Below are 15,120 nucleotides of genomic sequence, written 5' to 3' on the forward strand. Positions count from 1 at the left end.
TTTTTAAGACTCTAGACACAAAACAATTATTATGCCTTAAAACAAAGGCTTAAAGCATAAAACATTGCGTTGAAAAATAATAATAAATTACAGCTATTTTGCTAAGATTCTCACAAAGATTCTTATTAAAATACAAGGTATTTCAGAAATTGTTGGCCAAATTTTAAGAACATATTCCACTCATTGTATATGAAAGAAATGCCATATACAATGGCTATAAACATAAGTTCGAAAATGCTTCTTTTCCAATTTATAAACATTATTTATTGACTTTACAGAAATTGCTGGAAACGATTTTCTTCCACATCTTAAGACTCTCATGTATGATACTGCTGTTGCTACTGTGGAAGTACACCGAATTCGTATTATCGCTGTAAAAAAAAAAAAAAAAAAATACTTCGGGAATTTTTGAACATCTTCGACAGTTTATTCAACATCGATGCGAAGCGTGCATTGATACGGAAGGAAATCATTTCCAGCAATTTCCGTAAAGTCAATAAAAAATGTTTATAACTTGGATAGAAAGCATTTCCGAACCCATGTTTATGTGACTTTTTCATCCTTACAATAAGTAAAATATGCTCTTAAAGTTTGGCCAACTATTTCTGAAACATTTTATATATTCAGAATCGAGATTCTGAAATCGTTAGCTTCAATTCTCAATATTGAGAATCAATTTTACGAACGATTTGATGTACATTATTCATAACTCAATTAAAAGGCCAAAACGAAGTAGAAGGTGTGAATATACGTGCGACAAAATAAAATTTTGAACTTAATTCTAGTAATAGAAAATAAACTGATGAGAACTCTAGTCGAAACGGGTTTCTGGAAAAGAAATAAATAACCACGTTTTATGACAGTAACTGTACTGTGATCGGAACCTGATAGACCCATAGCCTACTTTCAGGAGTGTTCAGATTCCCCACCCGGGTACACCAAGATGTCGTTTTATCTTTGTAGTTTACCGAATGTTAAACAAAGATAGAACGATGTTTTGGTGCTCCCGGGTGGGACGTCTATTAAGCTGGCACAGCCATTTCAGCACAATCAAATGACACTAATAGACGTCCGGGTAGGATATCTGAACGCAGCCCTGTCTATAACACTAGTCCTTCATCCTGCTTCATCCGACATGGTACAAAACAGACGCAGAATGTGGAAAGCGACGATCGTGCTCTTTCTCGTTACCTGTAGCATAGCGATTTTTTTTCGGTAAGATCCAATCATAAACCAATCTCTCACGTGGTAATACTGAAGGAGACGGTCTTCCTCACCGATTTTGATGAAATTAGGCTCATTCGACGCGTTTTCACATGAAACTAACGAATCTGGCAGAAAAAAGTGTCGCTCGGCCACACGAACCGAGATATCAATCGTTAAAGTTAGCGAATGTACAGGTTAGAATATCAGTCATCTCGGCGTAATGTAACGAACTGAGCATGCGCTGTGATAAAAATGTGCACGAAATTTGAAATGTTTATTAATAATTATATCACTGCCACATTTACTACACTTGCTTGTATTTGCTAGAACGTTATGTTGGATTAAAAAAGTTATTAGTTTTTGTGCAATGTAGATTTTTTTAATAAGGCATGAAAACAATTTATTTTATAAAATTAATTAATTTAATTAATAGACACATTCCACTTACAAATAGATATCTTGAAACGAGATCTACATATGTATTGTTCCCTCCACATGAGTTTGCGACTTTCCACACGAAGGGAGATCCACCCCATTCCCACCCCCACCCATCCCACCTCCCGCGCGCGCAAACTCATGTGGAGGGAGCAATACATATGTAGACCTCGTTTCAAGATATCTATTTGTAGGTGGAATGTGTCTATTAATTAAATTAATTAATTTTATAAAATAAATTGTTTTCATGCCTTAATAAAAAAAATCTACATTGCACAAAAACTAATAATTTTTTTAATCCAACACAATGTCTACTTTTTATTGAACATTTGTATAATATATTTTATAATTAACAGGGAGGGAGAAATAAAATATACAGTGATGTAATTATTTATAATAAAGAAACGTTTCAAATTTCGTGCACATTTCTATCACAGCGCATGCTCAGTTCTTTACATTACGCCGAAATGACTGATATTCTAACCTGTACAATCGCTAACTTTAATAATTGATATCTTGGTTCTCGTGGCAGAGCGACACTTTTTTTTGCCAGATTCGTTAGTTTCATGTAAAAGCGCATCGAATGAGCCTAATTTCATCAAAATCGGTGAGGAAGACCGTCTCCTTCAGTATTACCGAAATTATAAATAATTTACTAATCATTAACTCTCGATTATAAAAATTTGATGTTGTTTCTTCGCAGGAGTAATCCTATAGACGTACCTGAATTGCCAGATACATTTTGGGGACCGGAAAGAAACAAAGGAGCCTCAAAAGAAGTACGACCTTTTACTATCGTTGCGCAGCAGTCGGTAAGTTACGAAAGACGAGTGCAATTTATCTATTAAACCAAGTAATATACACTTTTAAGATTATATTTTTCAACCGATTCGTTATGTAAAATTTTACGTTGTAACGAACAGAAAAGTGATTTATATATAATATTAATAAATGCTAATTACAGAAAAAATTGTGTAATGCTCATGTGCATAGCGGCTATCTTGTCCAATCGCGAATCATAATACTTCATTACTGTTAATGAATCAATATTATCTTCCCGATATCGGAAATCAAAATTTTTATTGATGAAAAAAATATATTATTTCTAATCATATAAATATGCATTATAACTCTTGTCAAATGTTTGCAGTCAAGTAAAAATACGTAGCACAGCATCGAAAGTACTTTAGCTAAATATTCCATGTTGTAAAAATTTACATAAATCTGTCTTTTAAAAATAATTGTTGAATAATTCAATGTACGATCAGAGATAAAGAAATATAAAAGCAATTGTCAAAAAAATTTGTATTTCAATATTTTATATAGAGCTTCAGACTTTTTAACAATAAAATACATGATTTTTTAAGAGGCTTTATCGTCAACGTTTTAAAATAAAATATTCTTTGAAATAAAATATTTATAAAATATTTTAAAAATTACTTAAAAATCTCCTAAAAAGCTTGAACAAAATAAGCTATTTTTAATTTGATGGATCGGTCGATTGATCAATTGTGATCGCGAAAAGAAAGATATAATTTCTCTGTAATTTGAAACCGATCATAAATTTTTCGTAGAAAAATCGAAAGAGGAACGCGTAATTATTGTCGAGTTTAAAATAGAAATTTCTTGAGTAAGGTAATTGACGACCTAAATGAACGGCTAGCAAAAAGAAGAGAATTACGAGAGCCATTGGAAGATACTGCATGGACGTACGGCATCAGTACGACGTACTTGAAGGATGTTCTTGAATATTGGAGAACAAAGTATAATTGGACTGAGCGGGTGGCGTTGCTCAATAAGTATCCCCAATACATGACTAATATACAAGGTAATAAATTTTTGTCGTTTAATCGAAACCTTACGAAAGAGTTTCGAGATTATTTTACGAGTTTTAATTAGAAGGCTTACTCAGAAATAAATAGCGACATCGCGTTTATTAAGTCTTTTAAGTTTTTTCTTTTTTCGGCGTTTGTTGCTTCCCTTTTTTGTCTATTATTAACGGAAAATAATAAATGCCGGTCCAGATAACTTAATCAAGATCCATAAAAGCCCCGTTCAAGTATTTTACTAAAGCGAGCGTAAGAACAGTATCAAAAAGACACATTTTCATTATTTTTACACGAGAATACACAAATGCAAATACTATCACATGAAGTAGTATTTGACTTCGTCAAATTAAAAAAAAAAGAAGCGTCTTCTATTTAGTACATATATTACGTGCAATAAATTTTATTCGAAATGTGTTGAATATAATTGAATAAATTAAGATTAATGTCTCTACATAGGTCTGGACATACATTTTTATCACGTGAAACCTCAGATCCCAGCGGAACAAAAAAACATAAAAGTTTATCCATTACTGATTATGCACGGTTGGGCAGGATCCGTGGTGGAATTCCAGAAAATTATTCCCATGTTAACGACACCGCGTGCTGACAAGGACTTTGTGTTTGAGGTAATCGCACCTTCGCTTCCTGGATTTGGATTCTCGCAAGCTGCCGTACGACCAGGATTGGCCACACCGCAGGTAAAATTTACTGAAAAATACTTAATAATCCTATATAAGTGTTATGTGTTAGAACCAAATTATATTTCATGCGTCCAAGACAACGTAGGAAAAAAAGAAATAAGTTAACGCAACAAATATTTATCCTTGCGTTTGTTACTTTCAGATAGCTGTTATATTCAAAAACCTTATGCTGCGTCTCGGTTTTAATCAATTTTACATCCAGGGCGGAGACTGGGGCAGCGTGGTTGCTTCTCATTTAGGTGCTTTTTTCCCAGACAAGTACGTATCATTAATAATGACTTGCTTAATAACTTTGTGCAATTTCATATATGATATAAGTATAAGTGCAAAGTTTAAAAACGATAATTTTTCTCAGCATTCTTGGCAATCATATGAACTTGTGTATAGTTTTGAGCAAGCCCAATTTCCTATGGAGATTAATCGGTGCACTTATCCCATCGCTCGTTGTCAAAAGCGAATATGCCGACAGAATATATCCTTTGGGACATTATATGAGTTTCTTTCTTGAGGAATCTGGATACTTTCATATACAAGCTACTAAACCAGATACTATAGGTACTTAATTATATACAAGCTTTTCTATAAAAAAACCTTTGAATAGAAATCTTTTTGTATATACGTTATTAATTTCTTTAAGCGTTAAATTAGATTCAATTAAATTATTAAAAATTAAATGTAAAGTTGCAAATTAAACTAATGCAATAATATACCAATGTTATTTCTGTGCACTGAGGAAAAAATTACTAAATTTTTAAAGTATTTACTAAATGTAAATATATATTTATTTAGAATAAGAATTATTAGTTTAATTTAAGTATTATTTTTCTTATAGAGTAAATATTTACGCATCGTAAATAAATATTTTATTTACAAATATTTTCTCTCATTGTCTGTAAATGTTTCATATACAAAATAAGTTTATCTATTGAAAAGAAAAGTAATTGGAAAATATTTTTAAAGGTACTGCTGTGTCAGCCTCACCAGTCGCATTAGCAGCTTACATTTTGGAAAAGTTTAGTACAGTGACGAATCCAGAGTACAGACTCCGTCAAGATGGTGGTCTCCTCGAGAAATTCACGTTAGATGAGCTTTTGGATAATCTCATGCTTTATTGGGTTACCAACTCTCTAACTACGAGTGTACGGCTTTATTCCGAACAATTCACGAAGGCTTATATAGCGAGCAGAATAGATGAGTGTGTTTCTTTTTTTTAAATACAATTCTCACGTTTACATAAATTTTAATTCATTTTTATTGACATATGTTTTTAGATTGCCTGTTGAAGTGCCAGTAGCGTGTGCGGTATTTCCTCACGAGATAGTGTATACACCGGAAAGTCTCCTTCGTGAAAAATATATTAATCTGGTTCAAATGAATCATTTACCGCGCGGAGGTCATTTCGCTGCATTGGAAGAGCCGGCTCTCTTAGCGGATGATATATTTAAATTTGTACACACGGTTGAAGAGACCAAGAAGAAAAATATGGCTACAAATATGCCAAACAAAGAGAAGAAAATAAAGAAGCCTACGGAAATTTGAAAGAACATTTAATTATGCTATTTTAATTAATTACACGAGAACAATAAGGTGTGAAACAGTGTCTGTATAGTGGATGTCACATGAATACGATACATTTTTTCCAGTTTTGTATAGTTTGATAATTCTTTAAATAAAATGATTATTTTTCTAATGCTTTATTCTTTATTCAACTTTATCTTCACGAAGTACAGTTATGTCTTTAAATTTTATTTTTAGAATTATAAAAAAAAAGAACATTTCCCACATGCAAAATTTCTTCGTTTTATTACTTATTTATAGATAATGCGTGCAAAAAATTATATTTATATATAACATGTATCATTAAAGATCGTAGAATGGCTGGCTTAAATAATTTCAAGATAATATTATTACTGCATTTATTACCACATGATAATACGCATTTTTGTAATATGCATACAAAAAAGTTAGTTTGTACTTTTATTATTTATCATCTGCAAACAGAACAACTTTTTGAAACTCCGGACACAAAACCAATATTATGCCTTAAAACAAAGGCTTGAAGCAGAAAACATTGTGTTAAATAATAATAATAAATCATAACTATTTTACTAAGATTCTAACTAAGATTTTTATTAAAACATATTCGGAATCGGTTCTAAATAGTTAGCTTCAATTCTTAATATTGAGAATCAATTCTACGAGCAATATCTGAGGTACAGACATTTTTTATTTTTTGAATATACATGCGATAAAATGTGTTTTTGGAACTTGATTCTAGCAAAAAGTGTTCGCCCTTTGAAAATAGACTGATGAGGACCGTAGACTCGAAACTGGTTTCTAGAAGAGAAGTCAAATACGACCGGTGAGCTAAACACATGACCATCCAAAATTGAAAAATCTAGTGTTTTAATAATATAGCAGGAATATACGTGCCATATTAAAATAATAAATTTTTAAAATTAAATTTGAACAAACTTGGATTATGTATTGTTTATTAGCAAGCTATGTTAAATTTAATTCAATTAATTATTACAAATTTCTTCGTCAACAACTCGGTTAATTTTCAAATTCGATAATATTTATGTAAGCATCAACCGCTCCATTATTTACTATCCTTTGTTCCTTAGTTTCTGTTTGTAAACAGCCACACTACGGAGAGAGTGTATTCAACAAGTCAGAAGCCGTAGCCCATACGTAGTCTGTACGAAGCAAGTGTTCGATACGGAGACATCAAGAGAGAGCAAGACTGTTATATTAATTTAAATAATATTGAAAGAACTGAATTACGTTATAAATAATTAAAATATTAATTGCCAATATGGGCTATATTTTACCGACTATAATTACTTTCATGTGCTCTTCTGCGTTATATGCTGTAGTGAAATATTTCTCGAAAAGTTCATCTCGAAAAGTTCAGAAATTTCCAAAAATACCGGAGACGTTCTGGAAGAAATACGAAGAAGAAGGTGAAGAGATTACCGATGTTATCAAACCGTATAACGTCACTTTTTCTCCAGAGGTAATTTATTAATATAAGTAAAGTTCTAATATTAAATTAACTCGAAAGCTAGTTTAATAAAAAAACTTAAATTAATAAAACATTTATTAAGAGAAAGGAAAAATTACTTTCAGTTTGTAGAAGATTTAAAGACTCGATTAAAAAATACTAACAAAGACAATGATAAAAGTGATGATCTTATGCAGGAACTTTTAAATTACTGGGCAAACAGTTACGATTTTAAAAAGTGCGAAATATATATAAATAAGTATCCGCATTTTACAACTAACATTCAAGGTAAAAAATATATTTATTTTAATAGAAAAGTGTAATAAATAATGTTAATTCTCACGTTTCATATACGTTTTGTAACTAATTTATAATTCAGTTTGTAGTAACTATATTATATTATAAATTATAACCATTTTGTACTGTATAAAAACCATATACATCAAATACTATTAACATATTTATATTAACAGAAATTAAAAATTTTTTTATTTAATTTATAGAATTTCTTGCACAATCGGTGTTAAATAGAATAAAACCGAATTTTTAATTTATTATGTTACTCAAATGTATTTAAATTTCTCTTTGTTTAAAAAAAATTGACAAAATAACAAATGAAAGAATTGCAAAGAAATGGTTATTGTATTTTGAATGTTACAATAAGTTATGTATCTTTTGTATTTAATACAGGTTTAGATATTCATTATATTCATGTGAAACCAAACATCCACTCTAAAGGAAAAAAAATTTTCCCGCTGTTGATGTTACACGGTTGGCCCAGCTCCATAATAGAATTTTACAAGATTATACCGTTACTGACATGTTCAAAATCAGAATATAATTTTATATTCGAAGTTATAGTACCTTCTTTGCCTGGATTTGGTTTCTCTGATGCACCCATGTCACATGACGATTTTTCGTGTATCGACATGAGTGTGGTATTAAAAAATCTTATGCTAAGACTAGGGCACAACAAATTTTACGTTCACGGTGGCGATTGGGGCATTTTTATCAGTCGCATTATGTCAACTTTATTTCCGGAACAGTACGCTTTTTCTAAAAATTCATTTCTAAAAATTAATTTTCTAAATATTATTAGCATTAAATTTTCTTAAAGATTTCTCTACTATTAAACTATATAATAAATATACGGTTTTTTTGTTCGAATTTTAGCGTGTTGGGAACACATTGCAATGTCTGTGCATTAAAAAAATTTGGGAAAGTTCCTTCATATTCGAATTTGATAGAAATTACTAAACAAGTAATATCATCGAAAAAATTTCAAACAGACACCCAATATTTTCAACTTCAAGCTATAAAACCGGAGACAAATGGTAGGTGACATATTCATGTATTGCACAATTAGGAAAAAAATTTAATTTGTTATATGATAATTTAGATAGAAAACTTAGCATCTTCAAAGTATTTCACGTATTTCAGGAGTCGCTTTCAATGATTCACCTGCCGCTTTAGCGACATACATTATCGAAAAATCCTTGATTGCCACTAAGTATTCCAAGATAAATAGACAATTTCTGGAAATATATTCTTATGATGATTTGATTAATAATCTAATGATTTACTGGACATCAAAGAGCATAACTACAGCCATGAAAGTATATGCCGAACAGTTTACCGAATCGAACAGTGAACTCATAAAAGAACTTTTAAATTTGTACGTAATTATCATCACAAATTGTCATTGTTAATTATTTTTATAATAAGATGTAAACATTAAGCAATATTTTCTTTACAGAGATGGAGTAAATGTTCCCTGCGATTTTTCATATTATCTAAGCAAAGTCCCAAGAACATCAGTACTAAGAAGAATAAATAAAAATTTTATGGACATTATTTATTCACAGGAAAATGGTCGTTTTCCAGCGATTGAAGAACCTCGGCTTTTTGCAGAGGATATTTATTTCAAAATCAACAAAATGAAAACAATATAAAGAAAACATAATTAATGACAAAAGAATGTAATAAAAGGAAAAGGACTTCATAGCTATATTTGAATTTCTTAAACTAAAAGTATATATCATAAATTGACAAAGAAATTCATTAAAAGATAAACATAAATATAATATACAAATTATTATGTAATTAAATATAATCTGCAAATGTATGCAATAGTAAATTAGATATTCTAATGTACATTTGCGCACAAAATTCATAACTCATATATAATTACAAATATTATAAAATTATGTATAATTTTACAAATATTGCATATTATATATTTACCTATAAAAGCTTTGACATTTCTAGGATTTAAAGCTTTCTAGAATTTAAAGAAACATGGTCATCTTTTGTTTTATTATTACTGTTGCATATTACTTTGTATATTGTTCCATGACATTAATTTATTTTATAATTTACGTAATGCTATTAATGTGACATTTTATTATTAATTATTTTATTATTAAGAAAGATATTTTATTATTGAGATAGATACTTTATTATTAAGAAATATTTTTTATATTGTAATAGAAGCATGATAAAATTTATTTGTCGTAAATATTATCGTTAAGATTACTCAGAAAATATATTATTAAGAAACATAATATCGTATAAAAAATTTATATTAGATGTATTACAAGCAACCGAGATGCTTTAACGCTCATAGCTAGATCTTGATGCTAATATTCATTACGTTATTTTATATACATTTCTAAGTTCACGAAACTGCGTGCCGAATAAATTTTCGACCTTCAAACACAGTTCTAAATTGAACAGTAATAGAAATATCATGTTATTAAATTGAAAGTCAATTTAATAACAAATGATGCTAACAAGCATCCAATGTAACATGATGTGTAATTTCGTGAACTTAAAAATGTATACTGTTTGTATTGTATCTTCACATATTGATCAAAGTTCTTTCTTATTATAATATATTGTAGATACTTCCTATGCTGACAAGGGCATTAATCATTTTCTATTAAATTTTTTTTCTTCTTTTCAAATGTAATATTTTTTATGTAATATTTTTTATTTAAAAACCAAATTAGGCAACATGTAAAAGATCAATATTGAAGTACGTCATGTAAGTACAAATTAAATTCCGTAAAGAATAAATAGGATTACTGTGATTTCTAATCACATGCTTTATTAATAATATTATTAGCATCACGATTTCTTATGTATGCAAGCTTATTTTAAAAATAAATTGTATATATGTATAATAGTTTAATTAACATTCAGTTAATACGTCATTTAACAAAAGCGATTATATATTAACAATTTGTATTAAAAATAAATTTCATTAAAACAGACTATCACCTTTCTTAAATACTATCACAGAGTACTAAGAGTAGTAAATCATGCTTCAAAGCACAATAAAGAAAGCAAATGTACTTTGTTAAATTACACAGTTCAACCAAAAAATAAATAAACATTAGAACTTATTTCTTATACTTTTTCACATTAAGCATAACATTACGAAAGAGCAACTTTAAATTTTTCAAAATTGTTATATGATGGAGCAATTTGGAAACTAGATTAGTATTTAGCATCTATAAAAAATACTATAGAAAATGACCAGTCTCATTCCGAATAATATGTAAAAGTTAATTTTTTAAAACTGGATAGTTTTTGAACTGTAATAAACAAATGAAAAAAATTGTACCAAGTTCGATTAAATATCGATAAAATTCGCAAAAAATTTGAACATTTCTTGATACCAGAGAAAAAATTTATCTACTGGTGTATGAGTACAAGATATACTACCATGTTCCCCTACCACGTATGCTGGCAATGATTGGACTGTTGGAGCGCTATCACTCGCGCTCGTTAGTCGTTCGTTCTACGTTGTACAAGACGGACGCACAATCAGCACAATGTGGAAGACGACGACCGTGCTCTTCCTCGTTACCTGTGGGATAGCTATTTTTCTTCGGTAAGTTCCAATCATAAACCGATCTCTCACGTCAAACCAGAGGATTTACAGAATGAAATATTTTAATTAATAAAACTGTATTTTCCTCTTTTTGCGTAGAAATTATAAATAATTTACTAATCATTAACTCCCGATTATAAAAATTTGATGTTGTTTCTTCGCAGGAATAATCCTATAAACATACCCGATTTGCCAGATGTATTTTGGGGACCGGAAAAAAACAAAGGAGTATCAAAAGAAGTACGACCTTTTGCTGTCGTTGTGCAGCAGCCGGTAAGTTATGAAAGATAAGTGCCATTTATCTATTAAGCCAAGTGATATATACATTTCAAGGTTGCACTTTTCAACCTTGTTATTCGTTATATAAGATTTTACATTGTAACGAACAGAAAAGTGATTTATCTATTAATAAATGCTAATTATCGCGGCAATTGCGTAATGCTTATTTACGAACAATGTGGGCATAATGACTATTTTATTTAATCGCGTAATATAATATCTGTTAATTAATCGATATTATCTTTTCAATATGACAAATCAGAATTTTCCTTAACGAAAAAAATATATTATTTCTAATTATATAAATATGCACTATAACTCTCAGGAATCGTTTGCAGTTAAAGCAGCAAGTAAAAAGTAATAGCAAAACATCGTACCTGGTTTAATTAAATATTCCATGTTGCCAAAATTTACATAAATCCGTCTTTTAAAAATAACTGTTGAATAATTCAATGTACGATGAGAGATAAAGAAATATAAAAGCCATTGTCAAAAAAATTTGTATTTCAATACTTTATATAAGGCTTCAGACTTTTCAACTGTAAAATATATGAAATTTTTTAAAAGGTTTTATTGCGTACGTATTAAAATAAAATATTCTTTAAAATAAAATAATCATAACATATTTTAAAAATTACTTAAGTGACTTCGCGAAAGCTTGAATAAGGAATTTAGTAGTTTTTAATTTGAGGGATCGATCGATTGATCGCGATCGAGAAAAGAAGGATATAATTTTACTATAATTTGAAACCGTTTATAAATCTTTCGACAAAAAATCAAAAGAGGAACGCGTAATTATTTTCGAGTCTAAAATAGAAATTTCTTGAGTAAGGTAATTGACGACCTAAATGAACGGCTAGCAAAAAGAAGGGAATTAAGAGAGCCATTGGAAGATAGTGCATGGACTTACGGCATCAGTACGACGTACTTGAAGGATGTTCTTGAATATTGGAGAACAAAATATAACTGGACTGAGCGGGTTGCGTTGCTCAATAAGTATCCTCAATACGTGACTAATATACAAGGTAATAAATCTTTTTGTCGTTTAATCGTGGCTTTTTAAAAAAATTACGTGATTACTTTACGAGTTTTAGTTGTGAAGGCTTACTCAGAAACAAGTGGCGGCAACGCGTTCATTAAGCCTTTTTATTTTTCTCTTTTCTCGGCATTCGTTGCTTCTCTTTTGTCTATTATTAGCGAGAAACAATAGATGCCGGTCCAGATAACTTGACCGCGGTCCATGCCGTAAAAGTCCCGTTAGAGTGTTTTACTAAAGCGACGAGCCGGTTTTGCAGCGCGTAAGAACAGAAACGAGGAAGACACATTTTCATTATTTTTACACGAGAACACAAAAATGCAAATACTATCACACAAATTGGTATTTTACTTCGCGAAAGAAAAACATTCGTTTGCTATTTAGTACGGCTATTATGATGAAATTGTATTCGAAATGTGTTGAAGGTAATTGAATAAATTGAGATTAATGTTTCTACACAGGTCTGGACATACATTTTTATCATGTGAAACCCAATATCCCGGCGGAACGGAAAAACATAAAGGTTTATCCATTACTGATTATGCACGGTTGGCCAGGATCCGTGGTGGAATTCCAGAAAATTATTCCCATGTTAACGACACTGCGTGCTGACAAGGACTTTGCGTTTGAGGTAATCGCACCTTCGCTTCCGGGATATGGATTCTCGCAAGCGGCCGTACGACCAGGATTGGCCACACCGCAGGTAAAATTTATAGAAAAATGCTTAATAATCCTATATAAGTGTTACGTGTTAGAACCAGATTATATTTCGTCCAAGACAAAAAAAAATGTAGAAGAAAAGAGAATAAGTAGCTCTAACGCAACAAATATTTGTCTTTGCGCAAACACTGTCATTTGTTACTTTCAGATAGCTGTTATAATGAAAAACCTTATGTTGCGTCTTGGTTTTAATAAATTTTACGTCCAAGGCGGAGACTGGGGCAGCGACATTGCTTCTAAGTTAGCTTCTCTTTTCCCAGACAAGTACGTATCACTAATAATGACTTATTTAATAATTAATGAGTGTTCACAGTATAGTGCAAAGCGTAAGAACAAAAATCATTGTTTTTCAGCATTGCTGGTAGTCATATGAATATGTGTGTGGGCAATTTTATGAGCAAGTCCAGTATGCTGTGGACTTTGATCGGTTCGTATTTTCCATCGCTCGTTGTCGAGAGCGAATATGCTGACAGAATGTATCCTTTGGGACATCACATGAGTCGATTGCTTGAGGAATCTGGATACATGCATTTACAAGCTAGTAAACCAGATACTATAGGTACTTAATTATATAAAAGTTTTTTTCTAAGAAAATCTTTTAATATAAATCGTTTTATATTTTCGTATTTTGTTATTAATTTCTTCTAAGCGTTAAATTAGAGTCAACAAAGTTATTATAAGTTAAATATAATGTCGCAAATTAGACTAATGCAATAATATGCCAATGTTATTTCTGTGCACTGAGGGAAAAATTACTAAATTTTAAAAAATATTTATTCAAATATAGTACTAATGAAATATTTATTAAATGTAAATACATATTTATTTAGTACAAGAACCATTAATTTAAGTATCATTTTTTTTATAAAGTAAGTTTATATATCGTAAATAAATATTTTATTTAGAAATTTTTTTTCTCAGTGTCTATAAATGTTTAATATGTAAAATAAGTTTGTCTATTAGAAAAAAAAGTAATTGGAAAATATTTTTAAAGGTACTGCTGTGTCAGCCTCGCCAGTCGCATTAGCAGCTTACATTTTGGAAAAGTTTAGTACATGGACGAATCCAGAGTACAAATTCCGTCAGGATGGCGGTCTCCTCGAGAAATTCACGTTAGATGAGCTTTTGGATAATCTCATGCTTTATTGGGTTACCAACTCTCTGACTACGAGTGTACGACTTTATTCCGAACAATTTGCGACGGCTCATATGTCGAGCAGAATAGACGAGTGTGTTTCTTTTTTATAATTACAATTCTCATGTTTACATGAATTTTAATATATTTTGATGGACGTATGTTTTTAGATTAACTGTTGAAGTGCCGTCAGCGTGTGCAATATTTCCTTACGAGCTAGCATATACACCGGAAAGTCTCCTTCGTGAAAAATATACTAATCTGGTACAGATTAATCATTTGCCGCGCGGAGGTCATTTCGCTGCATTTGAAGAGCCGGCTCTCTTAGCGGATGATATATTTAAATTTGTGCACACGGTTGAAGAGACCAAGAAGAAAAATATGGCTAAAAATATGCCAAACAAAGAGAAGAAAATAAAGGAACCTACGAAAATTTGAAAGAACATTTAATTATGCTATTTTAACTAATTGTACGAGAACAGTAAGATGTGGAACGGTGTCTATACAGTGAATGTCACATAAAAATAATATATTTTTTCTGTTTTGTAAAGTTGGGAAATTTTTTAAATAAAATGATTATTTTTTTAATGCTTCGTTCTTTATTCGGCTATCTTCGCAAAGTATGATTATATGTTTCAATTATTTTTAGAATTATAAAAACAAGGGCATTTCCTAAATGCAAAATTTCTTCGTTTTATTACTTATCATATCAGCAGTAATAGGTTATCTACTCCGCAACCGTGTTTAGCTAACGTAAGTAAAACCTTTATCTCGGTATTTAATGTAATACATAGCGTAATATGTGTATATTTTATGTCGTAACTGTCTTTTTGTTTTATCCTAAACAGGTGATGGGTTCAATATACTGATATTA

At 30.4% G+C, this 15,120-nt stretch overlaps 4 protein-coding genes across 5 annotated transcripts in view; 3 read left to right on the forward strand and 1 right to left on the reverse strand.

The window, feature by feature from the left end:
* The window catches only part of LOC113003799, a 154,038-nt gene that overhangs the window by 118,389 nt on the left and 20,529 nt on the right, over positions 1-15,120 (reverse strand). The window lies entirely within an intron of this gene.
* LOC105204042 (juvenile hormone epoxide hydrolase 1) lies at positions 847-5,862 on the forward strand. Its single transcript, XM_039450554.1, has 8 exons — positions 847-1,215; positions 2,345-2,453; positions 3,277-3,469; positions 3,927-4,168; positions 4,314-4,429; positions 4,527-4,726; positions 5,132-5,366; positions 5,443-5,862. The coding sequence occupies exons 1-8, from the start codon at positions 1,055-1,057 to the stop codon at positions 5,708-5,710; spliced, it is 1,524 nt and encodes a 507-aa protein (XP_039306488.1). The 5' UTR covers positions 847-1,054; the 3' UTR covers positions 5,711-5,862.
* Positions 6,817-9,317, forward strand: LOC105204041 (juvenile hormone epoxide hydrolase 1). The gene is made up of 6 exons (XM_011173052.3): positions 6,817-7,190; positions 7,304-7,466; positions 7,869-8,223; positions 8,352-8,512; positions 8,619-8,853; positions 8,935-9,317. Exons 1-6 carry the CDS (start codon positions 6,990-6,992, stop codon positions 9,128-9,130), a joined length of 1,311 nt encoding a protein of 436 aa, XP_011171354.1. The 5' UTR covers positions 6,817-6,989; the 3' UTR covers positions 9,131-9,317.
* LOC105204040 (juvenile hormone epoxide hydrolase 1) lies at positions 11,018-14,834 on the forward strand. The gene is made up of 8 exons (XM_011173051.3): positions 11,018-11,076; positions 11,241-11,349; positions 12,188-12,380; positions 12,853-13,094; positions 13,260-13,375; positions 13,465-13,670; positions 14,106-14,340; positions 14,417-14,834. Exons 1-8 carry the CDS (start codon positions 11,018-11,020, stop codon positions 14,682-14,684), a joined length of 1,428 nt encoding a protein of 475 aa, XP_011171353.1. The 3' UTR covers positions 14,685-14,834.

This window comes from Solenopsis invicta, chromosome 6 (assembly GCF_016802725.1).
Source record: "Solenopsis invicta isolate M01_SB chromosome 6, UNIL_Sinv_3.0, whole genome shotgun sequence".
NCBI lineage: Eukaryota > Metazoa > Arthropoda > Insecta > Hymenoptera > Formicidae > Solenopsis > Solenopsis invicta.